Source organism: Sylvia atricapilla, chromosome 15, assembly GCF_009819655.1.
Source record: "Sylvia atricapilla isolate bSylAtr1 chromosome 15, bSylAtr1.pri, whole genome shotgun sequence".
Classification (NCBI taxonomy): domain Eukaryota; kingdom Metazoa; phylum Chordata; class Aves; order Passeriformes; family Sylviidae; genus Sylvia; species Sylvia atricapilla.
Genome location: NC_089154.1, coordinates 7016833 through 7040161, shown reverse-complemented (window position 1 = coordinate 7040161; position 23329 = coordinate 7016833). Strand labels below are relative to the sequence as shown.

Sequence of the window (23329 nt, the reverse complement as noted above, 5' to 3'; positions counted from 1 at the left end):
GGGAGCAGGGAGTGTGGGATCTCCTCCCAGGTCTGCTGAGAATTTATGGAGACAGGGTCTGCATTCCTCTGTTGGCAGCAGAGACACAGATGATCTGTCACCTCTGTGCCGTGCTCTGAAGGCACTGCAGGTGTGGGAGCCTCCCAGTCTGGCTCTGCTCCCTCTCCAGTTCAGCTGGAGATCTCCTGGGAAGTGCTGGGCATGCTTTTCTCTTGCACTAGTGTGAAATGTTCTCGTGCCTTTCAGAGCTACATCCCTGTGATGGAGGCTGGGTCAGATGTGACTTTCCGATGGACAGTAGATGATAAGCCATCTTTCACTTTTTACAATGTTGTCTTCAACGTTATCTACCAAAGCCCAGCTGTGTACAAGCTTTCGGTAAGCCAAGGCCTTTCCCATGACACCATTTCACCCCTGGGTTTCCATCTCATCCCACAAACTCCTCAGGAAAAGCAGCAGGGAGAGAAGGCAGAGCTGAGTTGAGGTTTTCACTGTGCTCTCTGCTATTTCTCACTGAGCTGCTCTTGCAAATGCAAATAGTTTCTTCTACTCTTACATGAGTAGTGCTGTGTTCCTCCTCTTTGCTTTCTCCTCTTTTCTCCAAGTTCCCCTTTCTGTTCATGGAGTGTCTGTGTTTCTACCTCCCCCCTTGCAGGAATTAGCAGGGAGCCCCTGCTCTGGCAGGCAAGAAATCTGGATTCAGAACCTGGCAGAGGCAGGATGCATAATGAGACTTCCATAGGCAGGACAAAGCTTCTCCCACGAGCTCCTGTGTTCTCTGTCCTGTTCTCTTTCTCCTGATGCAGACTGGAACTCTGGTTTTTGCCATGGCCCTTAGGATGGAGCAGAGTCTGGGCCAAGGGAGCTGTCTGTTGAGGAACAGGAGTTGATCTCTGGCCAGAACATCTTTGTGTGTCATGCCCTGCAGAGTCTGCTCTGGTCCAAGGTGCTGGATCTGCTCTCAGGGTGACCCTTGGCCTCCTGAGCAGACACCAGCCCAGCCCCGAGGCCACGCTCACACTAATTTGCTTGGTGCAGCACTAATTTGCTGGGTGCAGCACTAATTTGCTGGGTGAAGCACTGTGCTGAGGGCCTGGGCTGCTTTGACTGGCAGAGCTGCCAAGGTGCTGTTAGCCTGGGGGGCTCTGGGTTCAGTGCAGCACATCCACAGGAGCCCAGACACGAGCTGCTCTTACCTGCTGGAGTAGGTCTGTTCCAGTGGCTTTGGAGGACCCCTCTGGCAGCAGCTCACCTCTCCTGCAGGTGAGAAGGTGAAGATGCTCTGTCAGTGTTACATGCCTAGAAAATCGTGAAGATTCTGCTCTACTTCTGTCATGTCTCTTCAGTCTCTTGCATCCTTTTCCCTCTGTCAAGCGTTGCTCTCCTTCCCTGTGCCCACCACACCGGGATTCTGGAGCTGCACTTGGTGTGCTTGGTTTTGTGAGCCTCTCCCGTCCCTGCTCTGTGCTCGAAGCCACTTTTCTGCCATTCTTCTGAGAAAATTGGATGACTCTTATCCCCTTGGTGGCAGCAGGTGCCTGTGCTCAGCAGCTGGAGCTGCAGGGCACATCGGAGGAGGCAAAGGGGCAGCACTTGCAGAGGAGCCTCAGGATGAGAAGCTCCTCTCCTTGTCCTCTTGCTATAGCAGCAGCCCTTCCTTGGACTGGCTGTAGAGGTGAACCTGTGCCCACTCTCTCTGCCCTGACTGCTCACCTGCCTGGTGGTGCTTCCTCAGTCCAGCAAAGCCCCTCCAAGGGGACCCCAAACCCATTCTTTGTCCCGCTGTCCTTCCCAGCTCACCGCCTCCAACCACGTCAGCAACTTCACAGTCAACTACAACGTGACGGTGGAGATGATGAACAGGATGAGGAACCTGAGTGTGGTGGGTGCCCTGCCAGTGCTGCCCCAGAACAGCAGTGTGGAGTTCAGCGCCAGGGTTCACGTGGACTCGGCTGTGGAGGCTCTGTTCCTGTGAGTCCTTTGCTGCTTGCTCAAACTTGGGATCTTTCTGTGCACGTCTTGCCTTGCCTGCACAGTTTCCCTTCCCAGGGCCAGCTGGTCCATCTCGGCTGCTGTTTAGTTCATGTGAAATCCCTGTGCAGGGGGGTCAATCACACACCTGTAACTCAGGCTGAAATCCTTTTCATTTAAAGTGTTACAACACTGCTTTAATTTTGGGGTTCTTCCTCTTCTTGCCAGTGCTGTGCTCCTCTCAGCACAGCTGCTGTTTGGATACTTGGCATTCTGCTTCCTGTGGTTTTTTTTGGAGAACCCAGCCCTGACCTGAAAGACAAACCAGGATTCCTCTGGGATTTCTGTGATTCTCCTGTTGTGCAGTGTGACATGGTTTGTCTGTTTCTCCAGGTGGGATTTTGGTGATGGTGTCCAGGAGACATACCTGTTCAAACCTCCCTACAACAAGTCTTTCCTTGTTCCTGATCCCAATGTCCATGAGGTTGTCATTGAGCACAACGTTTCACACATCTACCAAGACCCAGGTATGCTCAACAAATTTCTTTGGGGAAGAAGGGGCTCCATTTTTGGTATGAGGGGTGTACAAGGCACCTTCTTAAAAAAACCAGGGCTTGGAAATCACTGCCTGATTCCTGAGCAAACAGCCAGAGTGACTGGAAGTCTGTAGCAGTTGCTACAGACTCTGGCTCTAGCTCTGTTTCCCAGGGAAGTTTGGCCATGCTGTAAGAAGCAGGTCCACCACACTCAGCCCCTTTTTGGGCAGTCTCAGCAGAAGGACAAGGGGCAGGCCAGCACTGGGCTGATGGGAGTGATGGGCAGCAGGAAGGGTCTGTTCTGTGGATGAGCAGGAAGAAAACCTTTTCTCTCTACCTGTTGGACTGGCTCCTTTCTTGGCGTTTGGTCCCCACGCACAGGGCCTGGTGTAATTCTTGCTGATCCTGGTCTGGAGCAGTGCAGCCCAGAGTGTGCACAGCACAGGAGCAGAGTGTCCCCTGCAGCCCCTGTCACACCCCCCACCCCACCACAGTGCTGAGGAGCTGTCGACAGGCATGTCCTCACCCTGCCTTTCTTCTGCTCTCTCCCAATGCAGGAGAATATGCTCTGATGGTTGTTGTGTCCAACGAGTATGAGAACCTCACCCACCTGAGCCCAGTTCATGTTCACAGTTGCCTGATTGACGTGAAGGTGGAGGCAGAGGAGGATGTTTTGGTCGTGGGCCGGCCGGTCACCTTCCGAGCCACTCCTCTGCCGTCCCCTTATGGCGTGGTGTACACCTGGGACTTTGGGGACGGCTCCTCCCTCCTCACAGACCTCCAGCCCACAGTGACCTACAGCTACCCCCACAGAGGGGTGTACAACGTCACCGTGACAGCCAACAATACCGTCAGCAGCGTGGGGACCGTGGAGTGCTACCAGGTGTTTGAGGAGATCACGGGGCTCCGCGTCTCCGCGGACGAGGCCGCAGAGCTGGGGGCAGCTGTCACCATCAACGCTTCTGTGCAGACTGGGGACAGCATCACCTGGACATTCGACATGGGGGACGGGACAGTGCTGAGGAGTCAGGTGCCGGTGGTGGAACACGTGTACATCAAGGACATCAACTGCACCGTGAATGTCACAGCTGTCAATCCTGTGAACTCTGTCTCCCTGGCGGTTTCTGTCCAGATATTTGTCCTGGAAGTGCTCAAAATAGAGCCTGATTCTTGCATCCTGGAGCACCCGGACGTGCAGCTCACTGCCTATGTGACGGGGAATCCTGAGGATTACGTCTTTGACTGGACTTTTGGAGACGGCTCATCCAATGTCACGGTCAGCGGGGACCCTGTGGTGATGCACAACTTCACCCGGAGTGGGACATTCCCTCTCTCCTTGACTCTCTCCAGCAGCTTTAATAAGGCCCACTATTTCACCAGTGTCTGTGTGGAGCCTGAGATCCTCAATGTCACCCTCCTCCCTTCCAAGCACTTTGTGAGGCTCGGGGAAGAGACTTCTTTCCAGGTCAGTGCCGTGCCTCCCTACCAGTACCGCTACCGCTGGGATTTTGGCAACAATGAGTCCACCAGGTCAAGTGGCACTGAAGTGACCTACACCTACAAGAACACGGGGGTCTTCCTGGTTACGGTGACCGTCTCCAACAATGTCTCTTTCAACAATGACACGGCGTTTGTGGAGGTCCAGGAGCCGGTTGGGATAGCAAAGATTGAGTATAACGGGACAGATGTTCTGGAGCTGAACCAGATCTACCTGTTCTCTGCCAGCATGAATGGAACCAAAGTGAATTACTGCTGGGACTTTGGGGATGGCACTGTCCAGCCTGGGCAAGTGGCCGCTCACTCCTACAACAGCACAGGGCACTACAGCATTACAGTGATGGGGCAGAACGATGTGAGCTCCAACGAGACCACCATCGACATCACCGTGAAGCGGCGGCTCTTTGGCCTGACCATCAATGCCAGCAGGACAGTGGTGCCATTGAATGGCTCGGTGAGCTTCGTGGCCACCCTGGTGGCTGGCACTGCCATCCGCTACTCGTGGATCCTCTGCGATCGCTGCACTCCCATCCAGGGCTCCTCCACCATTTCCTACACCTTCCGCTCCGTGGGCACCTTCAACGTCATCGTCACAGCCGAGAACAAGATCAGCTCCCTGCAGGACAGCATCTATGTCTACGTCCTGGAGCAGATTGAGGGCCTCCAGGTGGTCAGCACTGACCTAGTGGAGGACATGTATTTCCCAACTAACAAAACACTCCATTTGCAGGCCGTGGTGAGAGAGGGCACAAACATCTCCTACAACTGGGTGGTCCAACGGGACGGCAATGCTGTGCAGACCTTCACTGGGAAAACCTTCTCCTTGAGCATCCCGGAAGCTGGGAATTACACTGTCTACCTGAAGGCCACCAACATGCTGGGCTGTGCCACTGCTAACAGGACACTGGAGTTCATTGAAAGCCTTGGTGTCCTAAAGCCCTACGCCTTCCCCAACCCAGCTGCTGTCAATGCCTCTGTGAACATAAGTGCCACCATAAGCAGTGGCACTGGTGTCACGTACGTGTGGTACCTGGAGGATGGCTCCTCTCCTGTCACCTCTGAACCCTTTATTATACACTCCTTCCAAAGCCCTGGAATGACTGAGGTAATTGTTGGAGCAGAAAACAAGCTGAATTCAACCAATGCCACTGTTTCTGTCTGTGTGGAGGAGGTCATCGAGGGGCTGAGTATAGGGACAGCAGAGCTGGACTGTAGGTATGTCTCCTCGGGCTCCACGGTGGTCTTCGAGGGAGAGCTGCAGAGGGGGACTGAAGTGACCTGGCTGTGGGAGGTGCCCAATGGCACACTGAGTGGCCAGTCCGTGGCGGTGACGTTCCCCACAGCAGGGTTGTACACGGTCCATCTGAACGCGTCCAACGACATCAGCTGGGCTCTGGCCAGCAGGAACATCTCCGTGCTGGACAGAATTCAAGGTCTGGAAGTTGTCACCAGCAAGAGGGTGGTGGAGCCAGGGGAACAGGTCACCTTTGAGATCAGGATGCTGTCAGGTACCTCTGTGAGTTACCTGGTGAGCATCAGTGGGGACTACTCCGTGGTGCTCAATGGCTCCAGGTACACCCATGAGTTCACCAAGAGTGGTGATTATCTGGTGACCGTGACCGTGCAGAACCAGATCAGCATTGCCCATGCCCAGGTGCTCATCTCTGTCCTGGAGCCCATCCAGGATGTCAGGCTGCTGAACTGCTGTGAGGAGGGCATTCCCACGGGCACGGAGAAGAGCTTCAGTGCCCGTGTGGGCAGCGGCTCCCGCGTGTCCTTCTCCTGGCAGTTCTGCCTGTGGAAAGAGAGAGGCCGGGCCGTGGTTGCTGCATCAGGAGAGAGAGTTTCCTATGCTCCAGAAGCTGCAGGGCTGCTGGAGATCCATCTCACTGCCTTCAATGACTTGGGAAGTGTCAACATCACCAGAACCATCCAGGTGCAGGACCCCATAGTCCAGGTGTCCCTCAGTGCCACCAATGCCTTTGTCAACAGGACGGCGCTGTTTGAGGCCACGGTGGTGCCCAGCAGCAGGAGTGTTGAGTTCTTGTGGAGCTTTGGGGATGGCTCTTCCACTCAAACCACCAGGGTTGCAGTGGCCAATTATTCTTATCTGAACCCTGGGGATTACCTGGTGGAGGTGAATGCCACCAATCTCATCAGCTTCTTCATAGCCCAGCTCACTGTCACTGTCAAAGTCCTGGAGTGCGAGGAGCCCGAGGTGGAGCTGGCCCTGCCACCGCAGGTGGTTATGAAGAGATCCCAGAGGAACTACCTGGAGGCACAGATTGACCTCCGAGGGTGCATCAAGTACCAGACAGAGCACCTGTGGGAGATCTACCGAGCAGCCAGCTGCATGAACTTGGATGACTCCAGCAGGATCCGGCTGCCGAATGTCGACGTGAACAGGCCCCAGCTGGTTATCCCCAAGCTCGGCCTGGAAGTTGGAAACTATTGTTTCATGTTTATTGTCTCCTTTGGAGACACCCCGCTGTCCAAAAGCATCTTTGCCAATGTGACTGTGATCCCGAGCAAGCTGGTCCCAATCATTGATGGGGGGTCATACCGTGTATGGTCCAACACTCAGGACTTAATCTTGGATGGAGAGAAATCCTATGACCCAAACTTGGATGATGGGGAACAGACCCCGTTGTTGTACGAGTGGTCCTGCACATCCTCCTCCAAGGTAAGAGCAGCCTTGCCCAGCCAGGATGACCATTTGGGAGCTCCAGCTCCACCACAAACTGTTCTGGGGTGAAATGGTGTCAAGGGAAGCTTTTGTGAGCATCTTTAACGGAGATGCTCTGGAAGGAGGGGTTGCAGAGGTTCAGTTCCCAGCTCAGGATGATGATACACAAACTGGTGTGAGCTGTGGGGCAGTGCAGTGTCCCCGGGCAAGGCAGAAGGTCTGGCTATGGAAGGGAGGCACTGGCATTGCTGCTTCCCTGGCACTTGGCCTGTGATTCCTGGTGCTGCTGCTTCCATGCACTGAGGTTATTCTGGAGCTGCTGATGCAGGCTGGGAGCTCAGGGCTCTGGTCCCTCTCCCATTAACAGTTAAATGTCTCTAATGCCATCAGGGGACAAAGGTAGACTTCGGAGAGGTCAAGTGACCACAACTTGTGGTCACTAGCAGGTCGGTGTCCTCACGTGCTGAAGTGATCTGACCCTGCACTCAGGGAAGGGCAAGGGAGAATGCCTGTCAAATCCTGGTGGGAATCCACCTCAGCAGCCTTTTCGATTGAATGTGGAACTCTTTTGCTTGTACAATGGCATGTTTTCTGGCTTTGTCTCAAAATAACAAATACGAGGTGTGTGGGGATTGGACCTTTTGGTTTAATGTGAGCTTTTTGTGTTGCTTGGCAATGTTTATAAGGTATTTAATGAAGAATTAATTGCTGTTTGCTACAGATTTGAAACTCAGATGTAATACAGGAGTGTTCCAACTACTGTTTACTAACCTGAAGAGTAGGATAATGTGTTTTATTGTCCACACACACCCTGTTTCTCCCACCCCAGTGGTGGCACTGCACAGCAAGGTCTGTGACAGTGACTCTGTGTGGACCTGAATGTTTTGGCTGTGGACTAACCCGATGTGCACCCATACCAAGGAGGGTTTGAAAGTTCTTTTCTCCTTGTAAGCAGAGCTCGGCTGCAGGGTGCTCTCTGAATTTCAGTGCCAAGGAAGGAATTGTCACAATTTCCAAAGCTCTCTTAGAGGCAGATGTGGAGTACACGTTCGACCTCACCGTCAGGAAGGAAGGGATGAGTCCCGAGGCCACCAACCAAACTGTAAGTACCACACACAGCCGTCATCTTCTCTGCTTGGCACATCCACCCCTAAGGCACAGAGTCATGGGATGGTTGGGTTGGAAGAACCTTAAAGAAGATGTAGTGCCACCCCTGCCATGGGCAGGGACACCTTCCACTGTCCCAGGCTGCTCCAGGCCTCATCCAGCCTGGCCTGGGACACTTCCAGAGATCCAGGGCATCTGTACCAGGGCCTCACCACCCTCAAAGGGAGGAATTAGTCCTTTTTCCCAAGGAAGTTTCTACAGAAGAAAGGAAACTTCCTTTCCCTCTCTTGAGCAGTCCCAGCTCTTCACATGCCACAGGCTCTTCCCTCGTTTTAGCCAGAGAGCTTCCTAAGAGCCAGGGCTCAATTTTACTGTCAACAGTTCCTCTCTTCTCACCTTCCAAGTTCTTTTAGAGGAGGGTTTTTTCAGTGCATGTTGTTTGTGTCCCATGAATCCCAACGCCGAGCGCACCCGCAGGGCTCACGTCAGGAACATCCATCGTGGTGCAGTTGGCAATTGGAGATGGACTCAGTCTGGAAGTGGAAACTCTTACAGCCTGGGTTTGAAACCAGAGCTGCAGGATGAAAAGAAAAAAAAATGAAATTGATAGTCTTTCAAGGACATTCCGTACTATCTGGTTTCCATGCAGGAGTGCAAAACAATGCTTGCAGTGTCGCAGGAAATCTGCAAATGCTGGCGGGATGGACGGGGCTCCAGCGCAGTGCTGGGGAATATTTATCCCCTTTTCAGAGTCTGCCATGTTAAACAACGTCTTCATTACTGTCTTTGAATTCATAACACTCATTATGCCAGGGCAGAGGGCTCAGTCCAGTGCTGGACAAGCCCATTTCCTCAGGGATTAAAGGAATTTTAGACAGAGCGCAGGAGTCAGAGTTCAACTGCTGTTGTGTCTGAGCCACCGGTGCCTCTAGAGCTCTGCGAGTGCTCTGCCAGGAAGGTGTGGTGGATGTCTGGAGATGTGCACTTAGATTCCAGCTGAAAGCCTGGAACAATGTGTTGCTCCTTGGAAAAGGTGGCTCTTCCATTCCCACCTGGCAGCACAAGCAGAGTTTGCTGGGAATTCAGCACCAGGGACCAAAGGGACATTTCAGAAGTCATTTACGTTGTTAAAAAGTGTTAAATAAATCAATCCAGAATGACCTAGATCGACCCAGCTTGGTGTTGGATGGCTCTTGGAAACCAGTGACAAAACTGGGCAGTGTAAGAGCAGAGATGCAGCTTAAATCTGACCCCAGATCCTTTGGGAATCCTTTCCTGCTGTTTCGTAGCACAGACTGGGCTGGTGCAGGACAATTCCTCCCTGCAGCACCAGGTGCTGGGGTGTGTCCTTACCTGTTAGGTGTCTGTGTTATGGTGTCAGACCTTCTGATGGAGCCTCTTGCCTTGCCAGGTGTTCATCAAGAGGGGAGGAGTCCCTATTGTGTCTCTGGAGTGTGTTTCCTGCAAGGCTCAGTCTGTCTACGAGGTCAGCAAGAGCTCCTACGTGTACCTGGAGGGCACCTGCCAGAACTGTCACAACGACTCCAAGCTTGGGGTAAAGTCACAAGGCTTTGCTTCACTTCTGGGGGGCTCTGAGAGGAGGAGGCAGGCAGAGGGGTCAGGGTGGAAAGGGAAAGAGAACTGGAGTCCTGGACCTAAATTGCTGTAGAGACAAGGAGGGGAAGCAATTCCTGGCCACAGGCAGTGGCAGGTGGGTCTGGCTGAGTCCTTGTGGGGTCATTTCTGAGCCAAAGCCATGAGTGACCAGGTCTTTTCACACAAAAGTGACTTTTTTTTGGTTGTTTTTTTTTTCCTGTAATAGATCTGTAAAGTGTTTTTTCTCCCTGCTGGTTGGTATTTTGCCCATTACTCTGGTGGTTTCAAGTGGAGAAGGTTCATTCTCCCCTCTTGTGCCATCCTCTAATTCCAGCTTCCACTGCAGCCTGTGGAGTGAAGCAGGTCTCAGAACTGGAAGTCCTGTTGCTCCCAGCAAGCCCAGCATGTCCTTGCCTGGCATTTTCTGCCTGGTTATCTCACTGCTTCTCCTGTTATCACAACTGTGGGCTTGTGCTATTAACAGTAACCACCCAGGCCACGTTCAGCTTGAAGCACATAAAACACGGTATCCCGTGGAGACTCCACCAGTCCTTCATTTATTTCCTGTGTTTTGTACTCTGTATTATGAAATATTCTGTTGGAGGGTGATGTAATCCCAGAAACTAAAGTAGATCTCACAGTGGAAATATTCCCACCAGACATTTTGGAAAGGTTCCAGTTCTTGTTGCTGTAGCACACAAGACTAAAGCTGAATTATCAACTGCAAATTTGGCAGACGCTCCCACTAGAAATCTGTTACTTTTTATAAAAGACTCAATCTGAAAACATTTTAAGGACATAACTTCAACTTCAAACCAAACCTCTCGTTGTCCTTCCCCCTGTCCATCCCTGCAGAGGTGGGCAGCTCACAGCTTTAAGAACAAATCCCTCATCCTGGACAAAACAACCACGTCCACCGGCGACACGGGGATGAACCTGGTGCTGAGGCAAGGAGCCCTGAGGGATGGCGAGGGCTACACCTTCACCCTGCACATCACAGACCTCACCACGGGGGAGGAAGGCTTTGCCTCCATCGACCTGCTGCCCAACCAGCCCCCCGTGGGGGGCTCCTGCCGCCTGTCCCCCAAGGGACCCATCAGGGCACTCATGACAAAGGTGCACTTTGAGTGTACAGGTGAGAGCACCTGCCAGCCCCCTCTGCTCCTCATTACCAGCTGCTCTTTCCACAGATGTTCCCTTCACCCCAAACTTCTACCCCAGGGCTGGGCTCAGCAGTGGTTTGGACCACGGGCAGCTTTGTGTGCCCGAATTGTGGAGCTCTCAAACTCCTGGTGGTAGACAGGCTGCTTAAGAATTCCTAATCACATAGGTGAATGGTGATATCCAGGCCAGGCCAGTTCTTGTGGAAAGGACTGGGTATTTCAGTGCAGGAAAAAGGAAGATGGTGCCCAAAACTGAGTCACAGTGTGTGGGAAGAATCAAAAGACAAAGCAGTGGGGCAGTCTCTGCCGTGTGGGCTGGATGTTCCCTCCAGAGCCACCTTCCCAACCAGCTGCAGAGACAGTAACAATGAAACCCAGCTTTGGAAAAGTGGCCTGGCCCATGTCCCATAGCCTTGGGCCAAGGACTAAGTGCCTCTGGAAACCAGATTTCCCCAAATGATCCGTGTTAGAGATTAGAGCTGTTTGTGCACGGTGCCGGGAAGCCACGCTGGGAGGGGATGGACCCTGCTGCTTCCAGGGGGGCTGGGCACCAAACTGGAGGAGCAGCAGAAATGTGGTCAGGGTGGTGTGGTTGTAATTTCGGTGTTTTCTGAGGTATCCAGAATAATGCTGGAATCTATTCCTCTTTGGAATGGTGGGAATTTCAGCTCTTAGTGATTGTTTTTAAGCTGAAATGACAGACACAGGACACAGTGGCAGTGCCAGCACTTTCACTGGGGCTCACTGGAAAACACACAATGAATTTCCCAACTGCCCAGCTCCCATGAAACTCCCTAATTCCTGAGAGTTCCAGGGAAACCTTTGTACAAGTTTTATCCTCAACCCAGTTGTTCCTGAAATGCTGAACTGCCAGAGGACTGAGGCTCTGTCTAAAGCCGGGCTTTGCAGGGCTTGGACAGAAGCTGTGGCTTTTGTCAGTGCTGTTCCCAGTCCCAGCAAAGTTATTCCCTCTTCTTATTTTCATAATGAAATTTTCGTAATCCCTTTAAGTGCTACAGAACCCAAACAGCCAAGGAGAAACCCCTAAACATCACAAAAATTCTGAGAGAGTGAAGCCACCCATCCAGCCTGATGGAATCCTTGAGCTGTCCTCATTCTGGGGACAGTCTGCCAGAGGAGGGGTCCCTTACTGGGTCAGCAGCAAGGACAGGTCCATAGAACCACCAGAGAATCCTGGAATGGTTTATGTTGGAAGGGTCTTTTAAGACCATCTTACCCCTTGCCAGGGACACCTGCCCCTAGCCCGGGTCACTCCAAACCCCATCCATTTGGAGGGCTGAGCAGAATGGGACACCCCAGGGGCAGGGAAGGAGCAGTGCCAGCCCCTTTGGGGCGGTGTCTGCAGCTCCCCCTGGCCCTGGCAGAGCCGGCTGTGGTTTCCTTGCAGGCTGGCGGGACACAGAGGACGCGGAGGGGCCGCTGGTGTACATCCTGCTGGCCTCTCGCCGCCGCCCCGGCCACTTCCACGAGTTCTGTGTCTACAAGGGCAGCCGGGCCGAGCACGGCGCCTTCCTGCCCCCCGGCTTCCACGACAGCGGCTTCCAGGTGTCCGTGGCCGTGCTGGTGCAGGACCAGCTGGGGGCCACCGTGGTGGCTGTCAACCGGTAAGACACTGCTGGCTGTCTCTCTGAGGCTGGGCTGTCCCTCAGCGCCGTGTCCAGCCTCAGCTCCCACATCCCAGGTGGCTTGGCCAGCAGGTCCCTGTCCTGATGCTGAGTGATGGGATTGCCTCCTGGAAGAGGCTGTTGGTGGGAAAGGGAGGGGAGGCTCAGCAGAAGTGCACACGGAGCATTCCAGGCTTTGTGGGTCGTTGCTTGAGGGGGAGGTTTTCCCAGGGGTTAACTGCTTTCATGGAATCATGGAATTGTGGAAAGGACTCCAGGGATCATGGAGTCCCAGGGCTGGGCCAGGCTGCAGGTCTGTGGTGCTTCTCATGCAGATGGGGCACCAGGGCAGCAGCAGCAATGCTGACTTTGTGGGTTGCCCACCTGCCTCCCCTCCTCTCCCTTCCCAGCTCAGTCTGCACTGCACCCAAATCGCTCTTTCCTTGCAGTTCCATGGAAATCGGCCTCCCCGAGGGCTTCCCCAGCCTCTCCCACTGGCTCTACAATCAGACTGACACCGTGCTCCAGGGCTTGGTGAAACAAGGGGACCCTCAGCAGGTCATTGAGTACTCCCTGGCCCTCATCACCATCTTAAATGAGGTAAAACAGCTCGTTCTGCCCAAGAAGGGCCTCCAGAAGTCCTTGCAATCACCAGGAGAATTGTCGGACCAGATTTTGTACAAGGATCTCTATAGGCAGGGCAGAAATTTGGGGCAATATTCCTGTTTCTTTGCCCAGGAAGAGGCTGCTGCACACCTGGAAGCCAGGCAGGGATGATCCCCCTGGGAACAGGCATCCTGCTTAGTTGGATAAGGACTGCACTCCAGGTACTAGTTAGCTGCTGAGTGCCAGGCTGTTAAGCTAATTGCTTGGAGAGCAGAAGTGAAATTGAGGAAGTTCTGCTGGAAAACCAGCTCATTAGATCCCTCTGGGGAGAAGCAGAGCCAGGAGATGTGGAGTGCAGGGAACAGGTGACTCCAGCTCAGCTCAGCAGCCTCTGAAACTGCTCTTCACTCTGTCACTTCCACTCCACCTTCCTCAAGCTCTTCCTGTTTTATTTTCCACCCTCAGTACGAACGATCCATGCTGCTGGAGCCTGAGGCCGGGCAGGAATTCGAGCTGCGCACCTGGACCCGCAACAACATCACAGAGACCCTGAACTCTCTGAAGGTGAACACGGTGGATGACATCCAGCAGATCTCAGCTGCCCTGGCACAGTGCACGGTACGGCCCCTGGCCCCCTCTGAGCCTCCAGGTGCAGCTCAGGTGCTCCTCAGTCCCTGTAACGTGAGGGGGTTGTGGGTTGGGAGACAGAACTCATGATTTGAGACCTCTTGATCATAAGACAAACAGCCTGTTGTATTGTTCAGAACTCCCTTATACAGGAAGTTTAGAACTCCTGGTTCTAGACAGTCATTGGTCTGGATCTTAGCCCTGCCCAGCTCTTTGACCAGTGATATGTCTGCTTTCTGGACTGGAAATGGTATGTTGAGGTGTCTGCAGGAGCTCTCCCATTCACCTAGGGACAAGCCAGGTCAGCCAAGTGGGGTCTGTTCTGACTACATTTATCTTGTCTAGCTAATAGATTCACTGTGACAAGTCCTTGCTGTGCTTCTCTGCACACATACTGGGGACAGGTGGCACTTGCTGGCATTGTCAGGGTTTCTGTGGTGATGTCCTGGGTGCTGCTCAGGTCTGATGCTCCTCCCAGCCCTGTTTCTGCCCTACAAGGTGAGAAACCCCTCTGTGCTTTGCTCTCCTGCTCACTGGAAGCACTGTGATCCTGGCAGTCTGCAGCCCCCGTTCCCAGTGCTGGGGCTGGTGCCTGGTGGATTTAGGAGCGAAGAGAGCCCAGTTATGTAATGCACTTGTGCTTTGGTGCTCAGCCAGCCTGCTCTGGCTCCTCCCACCCTCCCTAATCTTTGCTTTGGGGACTGTCAGGTACCTTGGCCCTGGCTGTGCTTCCCCTGCAGCCAGGTCAGTGATGGGCAGGCTCTGCATCCCACCCACAGAGTCCTGATCTGCTCCCTGCCCTGCTTCTGAGCCTGCAAACCTCAAAAATCCCTTCTTTCTGTTCCCCTCTGCCTGGGGATTTGGGATTCAGCACATCCCATTCCATGCTGGACCAGTTTGTTTCTGTCTCTCCCACCTCCTCCTGCCTCATGACTTGATTTTGCTGTGGGAGCTTAGGTCTAGAAATAGAATTTTTATTCCACGGGAGAAGCTGACATTCCAGGATTACTTTGGGCTCTGGTCTGGAATGAAAAGCTTAGGAAAACAGTACTCCAGAATTTCCCAAGTGGCTGAGACGAGCAGAGTTCACACATTCCTGCACAAGTGTCCATCAGGGCTGATACGTTTTTGATTTTACCTACAAGGGAGAGGAAAAATCAGAATTAGCTTCTCCTGGAGGGATAAAAAAAGAATCTTGGACTTCTTGGTCAATTCTCCTCCCGAAGTAGGAGCTGCCCTTGGGTGGTTCCTCCCCATAACCCAGTGTCTTCCCCACCTCCCTGATTCCTGACTCCGATTCACACAGTCTGTCCTGGCTTCTCAGAGCTTACAAATAAAGCAGAAAAGGGGGAATTCAAGACCTGCAGATGCTGTTTTGATTCTTCACCAAAACATATGGTGAATCACGGCTGAATCCTGTGATGATTAAAAGAAAAAAGATGAATAAGAGCTAGGAATGGGGTTGTAACAGCTTCCATGTGTTGCCTCAGTCCCTCCCATCCAGCCGTGGAGAGTGCGGGAAGCTCCAGGCCACGGCTGGAACATTCTGTTTCTTGGACACATCTGGGAGCAGAGGGAGGGACATCCATCACGCCTGAGTGGCAGGATTCCTCCCACAGCCTTCAGGAGGGTTTGGACACTGAAATGGATTCAGTTTGGGGCTAAATCCGGCTTCCTTTGGAGGTCGTGGAGGGGATGGAGGAATCCCATCCAGCTCTTCCTGGTTGGTTTCTGTGTGTGGTCCCAGAGGGGAGATGTGCCTGGTCCTCACGAGTGCACACCAGAGAATGTGAATTTAGAATCACAGAATCCTGGAATGGCTTGGGTTGGAAGGATCAGGTTGCTCCAAGCCCTGTCCAAGCTGGCCTTGAACAATTCCAGGGATGGAGCAGCCACAGCTTCTCTGGGCAGCAATTTCCTCCCTTTAATCCTCTTTCCAACCTAAAAGCATCCTCTGCCAGGCATCCTCTGCCTGCCTGTACACTGGTACTTTGGAATGTCATGGCAGGGAGATGGAAGAGTCTTGGAGGCACCAACAAGTTGCTGGCCACTCTCAGTGTGAGCAGGGCAGCCTCTGCTGTCCCCAGGGCTAGACAGAGCACAGAGCACTTTCTGAGTGAAGAGGTCTCCTCAGGACTGAGCCAGCTGGGCTTTCCCTGGGGTGTTCCTTCTCTGTCAGACCCTGGACCCTTTGCAGGTGGTGAGCAAGGAGCTGGTGTGCAAGTCATGCCTGACAAGGACCCTGAACAAGCTGGAGACCATGATGACCATTCTGCAAGGGGAGACCACCCAGGGCACAGTGACACCGACTGGCATCGCCGACAACATCCTCAACATCACAGGTGAGCTTTGTCCTGTGGCTGGGGACAGGAGACCAGGCTCAGGGCCAGGAGCAGCCTGAGGGGAGCTTTCAGGCTCCCTCCTCTGCCATTTGGGCTTTGGCCCAGCTTTTTAGGAAATTGCATCTGCCATTTGGAGTGTGGCATCCCAGCCCTCTCTTCTCTCTGCACTTTTCCCAGGGTTGTCCGGGCTTTGGCAGCTGCTCTGTGGATGTTTTAATCTGACAGTTGTTAATTTAACTCACTAATACTCCTAATAAGCTCACTAATACTCTAGGGGATTCTCTTTTTAGTAAACAGTGAGTAACAGCTATGGCTTCCAGATGCTTGTCTTCCTAGTTGGTGTCCAAGGAGGCTGTCAAACCTCACTGGGGCATCTGGGAACACTGTATGGAAATTCCCACCTGGGTGACCTGGGGAGAAGCAACAGCACCTTCTCTGCACCCCGTTACCTCTGCACTCCTTTCTCAATGTTGTGCTTAGGAACATACTTTTATTTTATCCATTCCCTCCCTGTTTCCTGAGCTATGGTTCTCTTCACTGCACAGGAGGGAAATCAAGTGTGTTATGATTAAGTATTCTGCACCAAACCTGGTAGATTAGAGAGGCTGCAGGAATTGCTGACAGCTTTGCTTTTAGCTCTGGGCTATGAACGCTCCAGTGGGGAAGGTCATGTGCAGAGGAACAGTGAGAAGACAGCAAGGAAAGCCTTGTCTGATTGCTTTGGGAAAGTGTCAGGTGTTCTCCTGACTGTAGCAGTTATCCAGGGCCGTTTACCACTTCCTCTTCATTTCTCTCCTGGCAGGTGACCTGATCCACCTTGTCAATACAGTTTCACAAGAGTCCAAGCCCCAGGAGCTGCTTGCTGATTCCCACAATTTGCTGCTGGCTCCCAAAGCCTACAACCTGTCCTCCAGCCTGATGCGAATCCTCATGAAGTCCCGGGTGCTGAACGAAGAGCCCCTCGAGCTGGTGGGAGGAGAAATTAAGGCCACAGGCAAGAGGTCGGACCCCTTTAACTTGCTTTGCTACGAAAACACACCAAACTGCCAGTTCTCCATCCCCCAGGCCTTCAACTCCACCCTTTCCAACCTGACGGATGTCATCCAAGTCATGTTCCAGGTGGACTCTAATCCCTTCCCTTTTGGGTACATCAGCAACTACACCGTGTCCACCAAGGTGGCCTCCATGGAGTTCCAGACACACAACGGGGTGCAGATCCCCATCGGGAGCCTGGACTCTGAAAAAGCCATCACTGTGATGGTCTCAAACAGCACAGAGCCCGAAAATCTCGTGGCTGGCACTGAAGTCATCGAGCCAAAAACGTCTGTGAACCTCATTGTAATCATGGAGAGCAACAACAGGGAAGCAGGACTGCACTTTCAACTCACCTACAGAGTCCTCAATGGTAGGGCAGACAAATCCATCTCTTTGTTTGTCCTTCCTGTGGGAGAGGAGGGCTGGGTGTGAGGGATAACCAGTGTGGGAAGGGATGCTGGGTGGCAGCAGCAGGTTCCACACTGCATGGTTGAGGTTCTGGACAATCTCTATGCCCACTGTCATCTTTGCTTGTGGATTCTGGTCCTGAGAAGCCTTTTGCTTTTCCCAGCCCTTCTGTTGTGCCACATTAGCCCTGGAAGGCATTGTCCAGTCCCTCTTTCAGGCAGGCCCAATGGTATCCAGTGCTCAGGGATCCTCTGGGGTGCACACTGAAGGAGCACAGTCTGAAGAAGTATCTCCCACAACTTGGATTCCTTTTTCCCTGAGCCCCAGTGCTGGCAGCGGACCTGTGGTTGAGTCTGCCAGGGTTTTTTTAAAGCCCTTTCTGTTCCTTCCCCTCCCCACAGGGCATTACCTGGCCAGTGAGCCTGAGCCCTTCATCATGGCCTATCTCCATCATGAGCCCGAGCCCAATGAGCACAACTGCTCTGCCTCCAAGAGAATCAGCCTGGACGCCCTGGCTGGAAGTGACCACAAGCTCTACACCTTCTTCACCTCTCCCAGGTAAGAGAAGCCTCCCTGGTAGTCCCTGTCAGCCTCAGGCTGTGCTGTGGATGCATGTGAGGGGCATTCAGGTGGTCTGTGGAGGCCCTGAGTGTCTGCACAGCCAGAGGGTATAAATTACACCATGTTCACTGGACTTTTCCTCCGTTTTGAGTGCGTAAGCCACTGCAGCTGGAAGCTTTCCATGGGCACACCTCCACCAGAGTGGGACTGGTATCCCTTCAGGAGGCAGGGGAGTCATCTCCTTGCTTTTTCCCTTCTCCAGAACGGATGACCCCATCCAGAAATACTACCTGAACATCACCAACCACTTCAGCTGGTCGGCAGTGGAGGTCACCCTGGGGCTGTACACGTCCCTGTGCCAGTACTTCAGTGAGCAGGAGAAGCGCTGGAAGACGGAAGGGATTGTCCCCCTGGAGGAGACCAGGCCAGACCAGGCTGTGTGCTTGACCCAGCACCTCACAGCCTTTGGGGCCAGCCTGTTTGTGCCCCCAAACTCTGTCCAGTTCATCTTTCCTGTGAGTACAGCAAAGCAGAGACTGTGGAATGCTGTCACACATAGAACGGGTTGTTGTCACCTGGAACAAAGCCACAGGCTCCTGTTGGTTTCATGTCCAAGCTGGCACCAGCACAGGCATCTGGGAGCCTTTGGGAGGTGCAGATGGGCACAGCTCAGGGGAAGCTGTGTCCCCTGGTTGGGAATCCTGGCTGGAAACAGACCTTTGCAGATGGCTTTAGTCCCTGGCCTGGACACTTAGCACTGTGTCCCCCCCCTTAGAGAGATGCCAAAAGTCCCTTCCAGCTGTCACCCAGCACTGTTTGATCCCAGGGAGTCACACCTGCCAGCTGCTCCTTGCTTCCCAGGGGTGTGCAGCTCTTCCTGGCTGTGTCCCTGTGACGTGAGCAGGAGCAGGGAGCTCCTGGCAGCTGCTGCTGCCGGCTCTGCGGGGCCATGGCCAGGGAGGAGGCAGGGAATGGGAACGGGATCCACCTGGGATTGCCTTTCAACACTTTTCTCTTCTCCAGGCCCCAGGGCCAGGGCTGAATTACATCGTGCTGCTGACGTGTGCTGTGTGCTTTGTCACCTACTCGGTGGCCGCGCTGATCGTGCACAAGCTGGACATGATCGACATGAACCGCGTGGGGGTGATTCCCTTCTGCGGCAAGAACGGCATGTACAAATACGAGATCCTGGTGAAGACGGGCTGGGGCAGAGGATCAGGTGAGCCCACAGCCTGCTCCCCTGCCTGGTTCCCAGGGGGACACCTGTAGTTCACCTGAGGTCCCACCTTCAGCGTGTCATGCTCTGAATGCTCCCTGCAGGGCCCAGAGCTGAGCTGCAGCTTCAGTCCAGGGCTTCCCACAGCGTTCCCAGATTTTACTGTGGGATGACGAGGCAGGTCAAGAGAACGGTTTGGATTGGAAGGTTCCTCAAAAGCCTTCTGGTTCTGAACTCCTGACATGGGCAGGGACACCTTCCACTAACCCAGGCTGCTCCACCACTGGCTGTTGTGGTGGGACAACCAATTACTGCTGCAAGGAACCACCCAGGAGAGAAATTTCTCCATCATGCCTTCCGTGACTGGGCTGTGGTTGCAAAGGCAGAGATTGTTCCTCAATTCTGATGCTCTCCTGCCCAGCTGGCCCTTTAGATGGATCCTTTTGCTGTCCTCCAGTACCCATCACTTTGTCCTGAATCTTTCCCAGCAGCAGGCAGGCACCAAGTTTGCCTTCTCTTTGGGGGCTGGCTTTGTAGCTAGAGCTGTCACAGGCAGGGCTGGGGAACATCTGCACCTCAGGTGGCCTTCCCTGAGGGAGCCCCTTCCTTCCCTGCAGGTACCACGGCCCACGTGGGCATCGCCCTGTACGGGGTGGACAATAAAAGTGGCCACAGACACCTGGATGGGGACAACGCCTTCCACCGCAACAGCCTGGACGTGTTCCAGATCGCCACGGAGCGCAGCCTGGGCAGCATCTGGCGCATCCGCATCTGGCACGACAACAAAGGTGGGACAGGGGCAGGGCACCTGGCCCCTCCCTGGTGTCACCTGCAGGGGCCACATGCCAGGCCTGGACAGGGGGACCTCACCTGTGGTGAACTGCTGGATAGGGAGGACATTGTGGGGGGACGCTGTGGGGGGACATGGAGTCTCCCTCACAGACTAGCCAGGTGCCACCCCAGACAAAGGATGCAAAGTGCTGTGCACTGTGGCTATAAATGTCACCTCAGGGTGACCTGGCTGTGCCACGCTTCCCTCGTGGGTATTGTGCAGTGCATCGATGGCAGTCATGTCACTGTCCCACTGGTGGTGCTCATGTGCCCCCCTCAGCTTTGTGGGCTCACACAGGGAATGTGTGCCATGAAATAATTCCTTTGTCTCCCCCCGTTCAGGACTGAGCCCCTCGTGGTACCTGCAGCACGTCATTGTGAGGGACCTCCAGAGCAGCAAGAGCTATTTCTTCCTGGTGAACGACTGGCTGTCAGTGGAGAGCGAGGACAACGATGGCCTGGTGGAGAGGGAGGTGTTTGCTGCCAGTGAGTGCCCCACATCCCCTGGGTCTTTCTCACCTCTGGTGCCTGGCCCCTCCTTTTCTCCAGGCTGACCCTCTTTCCCAGCTCCCTCAGCCGCTCCTGGTGTTCCAGCCCGTTCCCCAGCTCTGTTCCCTTCTCCAGACACGCTCCTGCCCCTCCATGTCTTTCTTCTTATGAGGTTTCCAGAACTTACCCAAGGATTGGAGGTTCTTCAGCAGTGCCCTGCACAAGGGATAGGCACTGCCCTGGGGCTGTGGCCACACTGTTTGGGTACAAGCCAGGTGCCATTGGCCTCTTGCCCACCTGGACACAGCTGGGCTCATGTTCAGCCCCTGTGTTACCCCCAGATCCTTTTCTGCTGGGCAGCTTTTCCAGCCACTCATCCCCAAACCTGGAGCACTGCCTGAGGAGGGACCCTGTGGGTGCAGTGTGGATACTCTGGAGTTTCTGGGATGGATGTGGCCAGGTCCCCACAGCAGTGCAGCCACCCTGAGTCTGTCACTTTGTCCCCAGGTGAGAGCGAGCTGAGGAGCTTCTGGCGGATCTTCGTGGCGGAGCTGCAGCGCGGGTTCTTCGAGAAGCACGTGTGGCTGTCGCTGTGGGACCGCCCGCCCCGCTCCCGCTTCACCCGCGTCCAGAGGGCCACCTGCTGCTGCCTCCTCATCTTCCTCTTCCTCTGCGCCAACGCCGTGTGGTACGGCGTGGTGGGCAGTGTCCACCTCAGGTGTGTGTATGGTCTGGTGGGCAGTGTCCACTCAGGGGTGTCCCCAGCCTCCTCATGGCCCTCCTGCCCTCCCCATTCTAAGGAGTCTGGGGCCAGGACATGGACGATGGATGACCAAAGACTGTCAGATTTGGGTTTTCAGGCTGATTTCCTCCTCTGCACATCTGGAATTCCTGGTTGTGCAATTGTGTCTCCTTGCTTACCTGGCAACCCCAAATGCTGCTGCTGACACCTGTCTCTGGTCCCTCTTGTTCCACGCAGCAACGTGGCCGTTTCCAGCCTGATCCCGGTCAGCGTGGACACGGTGGCTGTTGGCCTGGTGTCCAGTGTGGTGGTTTACCCTCTCTACTTGGTCATTTTGTTTCTCTTCCGGATGGCTCGTGGCAAGGTAAGGAAGGAGGATAGTTGCAGGCTGCTCAGATTGGTGGGAAAACTCATCAGATTTGCTTTTGGGAGCCTGAATTCTGGCTTTCTTGGGACCTCACTCCTCCAGCTGGGATTGCCTGATGTGCTGCACAGGACCAGACCCTTCCCCAGCCTCTGCCCCCCTTCCTGAGTGCAAATCACTGCTGGCCTCTGTCAGTGCCCAGGCACCAAAAAGGCACATTTTAGAAGCTGTTTAAGCACTTCCTCCCTCAGCGTTTCAGTGTGACAGGCACCCAAAAGCCCAAGGCAGGAACCCAGGAGCTGCTCAGTGGAGCCTCTCTAATGTCTGCCCTGGGTACAAGCTCAGCTGAGCAGAGCTGTGCTGAGGCAGCTGGGCAGATATTAGCTGGGGATTTACCGACTAGTTAGGCACAATTAGCAGCCCCATTAAATATTGCAGCCAGCTGCTCGGGGACTGAAGAGCAGCAAATGTGGCTGATGCTGGTAAGGGCACACAGGAAAAGCTTTCAGACTCGGGGGCTTGTACCTGGGACAGCCTGGTTGTGGCACGTGTGGCTACAAGTAGCTGGGAGGCAGTGGAGGATGGGCATGAGCCTGGTCTCAGTGGCAGTGTCACCTCTGTCCCTCCTCATGTGCCCTGCAGGTCTCCATCAGCCACACAGTTACTCACTCAGACCAGCAGTCCCTGGAGATTGACAACTACCTGGACTCCTCAATCCTTGACAGCTCCTTCCCCACCTTCCCTGGGCTCCAGGCAGAGGTAACTGCTTCCCTCCCACAGCTGGGCAGGCTCCTGGAGCTGTGGGCCCGGGGTAAAAGCACCTCAGTGGCTGCTGATGTTCCCAGCCCACTGCTTTGACCAGGCACAAACCCGCATCATGTTCCTCAAACATTTCTGTTCCCCGCAGGCCTTCTCTGAGCAAACCAAAACAGATCTGTTCCTGGAGGACTCCAAGAGGTGGGTGACTTCCTGAGCATGGAGCCAGCAGGAGTCTGTGCTTGGCTGGGCTGGGCTTGGCTCTCACAGCTGTTTCCCTCTACAGTCCCACACAGTTCCCTTCCTCATGCTCCCCTCATTCCTGACCGACCACATTCCCGTTTTCCCGCAGCCTGGTGCCGTGGCCCTCCAGTGAGGCCCTGCTCAGCTGGCCAGACCTGCTCAGTGACCCCTCCATCATGGGCAACACCATCCAGAAGCTGAAAAGAGGCCGGGCCAGCCGCCACCTGGGGCTCGAGGCCCCACTGGCCACCGAGGAGGACACTTTGTCCCTTGGGATTCACCAGGGACAGCCCCGGTACTTCTCAGCCTCAGGTGAGCCCCCCTGGCTCGGGGCAGAGGTGGAGCAGCAGAGCTGCTGCCATCAGCACTGGCTGCACTCTGGAGGGCAGGGCAGGAGGGTTGTGGCTGCTTAGAGGGGATTTTAGTGTGGGAAGCCAGAAATGCTGCTGAGCATCAGGCTGAGGTGGGTGGTCCCACGATGCCAGCAGACTGGGAGCCAGGAGAGGTGTATTCCCATGGGAATGCTGTAAGCAACCAGCACTTTCTCACTGGTTTCAAAGCCACAGTGTATCCCTGAGCCTCTGGAAGTGGCTGGAGAAGATTTTGGCCGCCTGAAGCAGCAGTTCCCTGCCCAGCGCTGTGGCTAAGCTGGGATAGACGGGAGCTGGAGGACAGGGAGCCAGGGGAGAGCTGTCCCAGGGAGAAGGATATCACTGTGACCCTTCTCCTCCTCCTCCCCAGTTCCACCAGGTGGCTGAGCCGTGCCCTGGTGTGGTGCTGGGTGCTGAGCTCCTGCCAACGCTGTCTGTGCTCTCTCTTCCCCAGATGAGGATCTGATCCGGCAGATCCTGGCAGATGGAGCCAGCGGCATCTCCCAGGACCTGGGGCCGTACATGAGGGCAGAAACAGATCTGATCTCAGGCCTGTG

At 54.4% G+C, this 23329-nt stretch overlaps 1 protein-coding gene across 1 annotated transcript in view; it reads left to right on the top strand.

The window, feature by feature from the left end:
- PKD1 (polycystin 1, transient receptor potential channel interacting) overlaps positions 1-23329 on the top strand; it is a 79129-nt gene that overhangs the window by 44995 nt on the left and 10805 nt on the right. Inside the window, exons 12-34 of the mRNA XM_066329917.1 lie at positions 247-378; positions 1796-1971; positions 2365-2498; positions 3065-6687; positions 7646-7792; positions 9209-9352; positions 10249-10528; positions 11965-12181; positions 12631-12781; positions 13253-13405; positions 15612-15756; positions 16559-17161; positions 17601-17757; positions 18023-18275; positions 18784-18979; positions 19594-19764; positions 20150-20293; positions 20804-21014; positions 21276-21402; positions 22045-22161; positions 22310-22359; positions 22511-22713; positions 23227-23326. Of these exons, the coding sequence (XP_066186014.1) occupies positions 247-378; positions 1796-1971; positions 2365-2498; positions 3065-6687; positions 7646-7792; positions 9209-9352; positions 10249-10528; positions 11965-12181; positions 12631-12781; positions 13253-13405; positions 15612-15756; positions 16559-17161; positions 17601-17757; positions 18023-18275; positions 18784-18979; positions 19594-19764; positions 20150-20293; positions 20804-21014; positions 21276-21402; positions 22045-22161; positions 22310-22359; positions 22511-22713; positions 23227-23326 (7634 nt within the window). The remainder of the gene's footprint in view (positions 1-246; positions 379-1795; positions 1972-2364; positions 2499-3064; positions 6688-7645; positions 7793-9208; positions 9353-10248; positions 10529-11964; positions 12182-12630; positions 12782-13252; positions 13406-15611; positions 15757-16558; positions 17162-17600; positions 17758-18022; positions 18276-18783; positions 18980-19593; positions 19765-20149; positions 20294-20803; positions 21015-21275; positions 21403-22044; positions 22162-22309; positions 22360-22510; positions 22714-23226; positions 23327-23329) is intronic.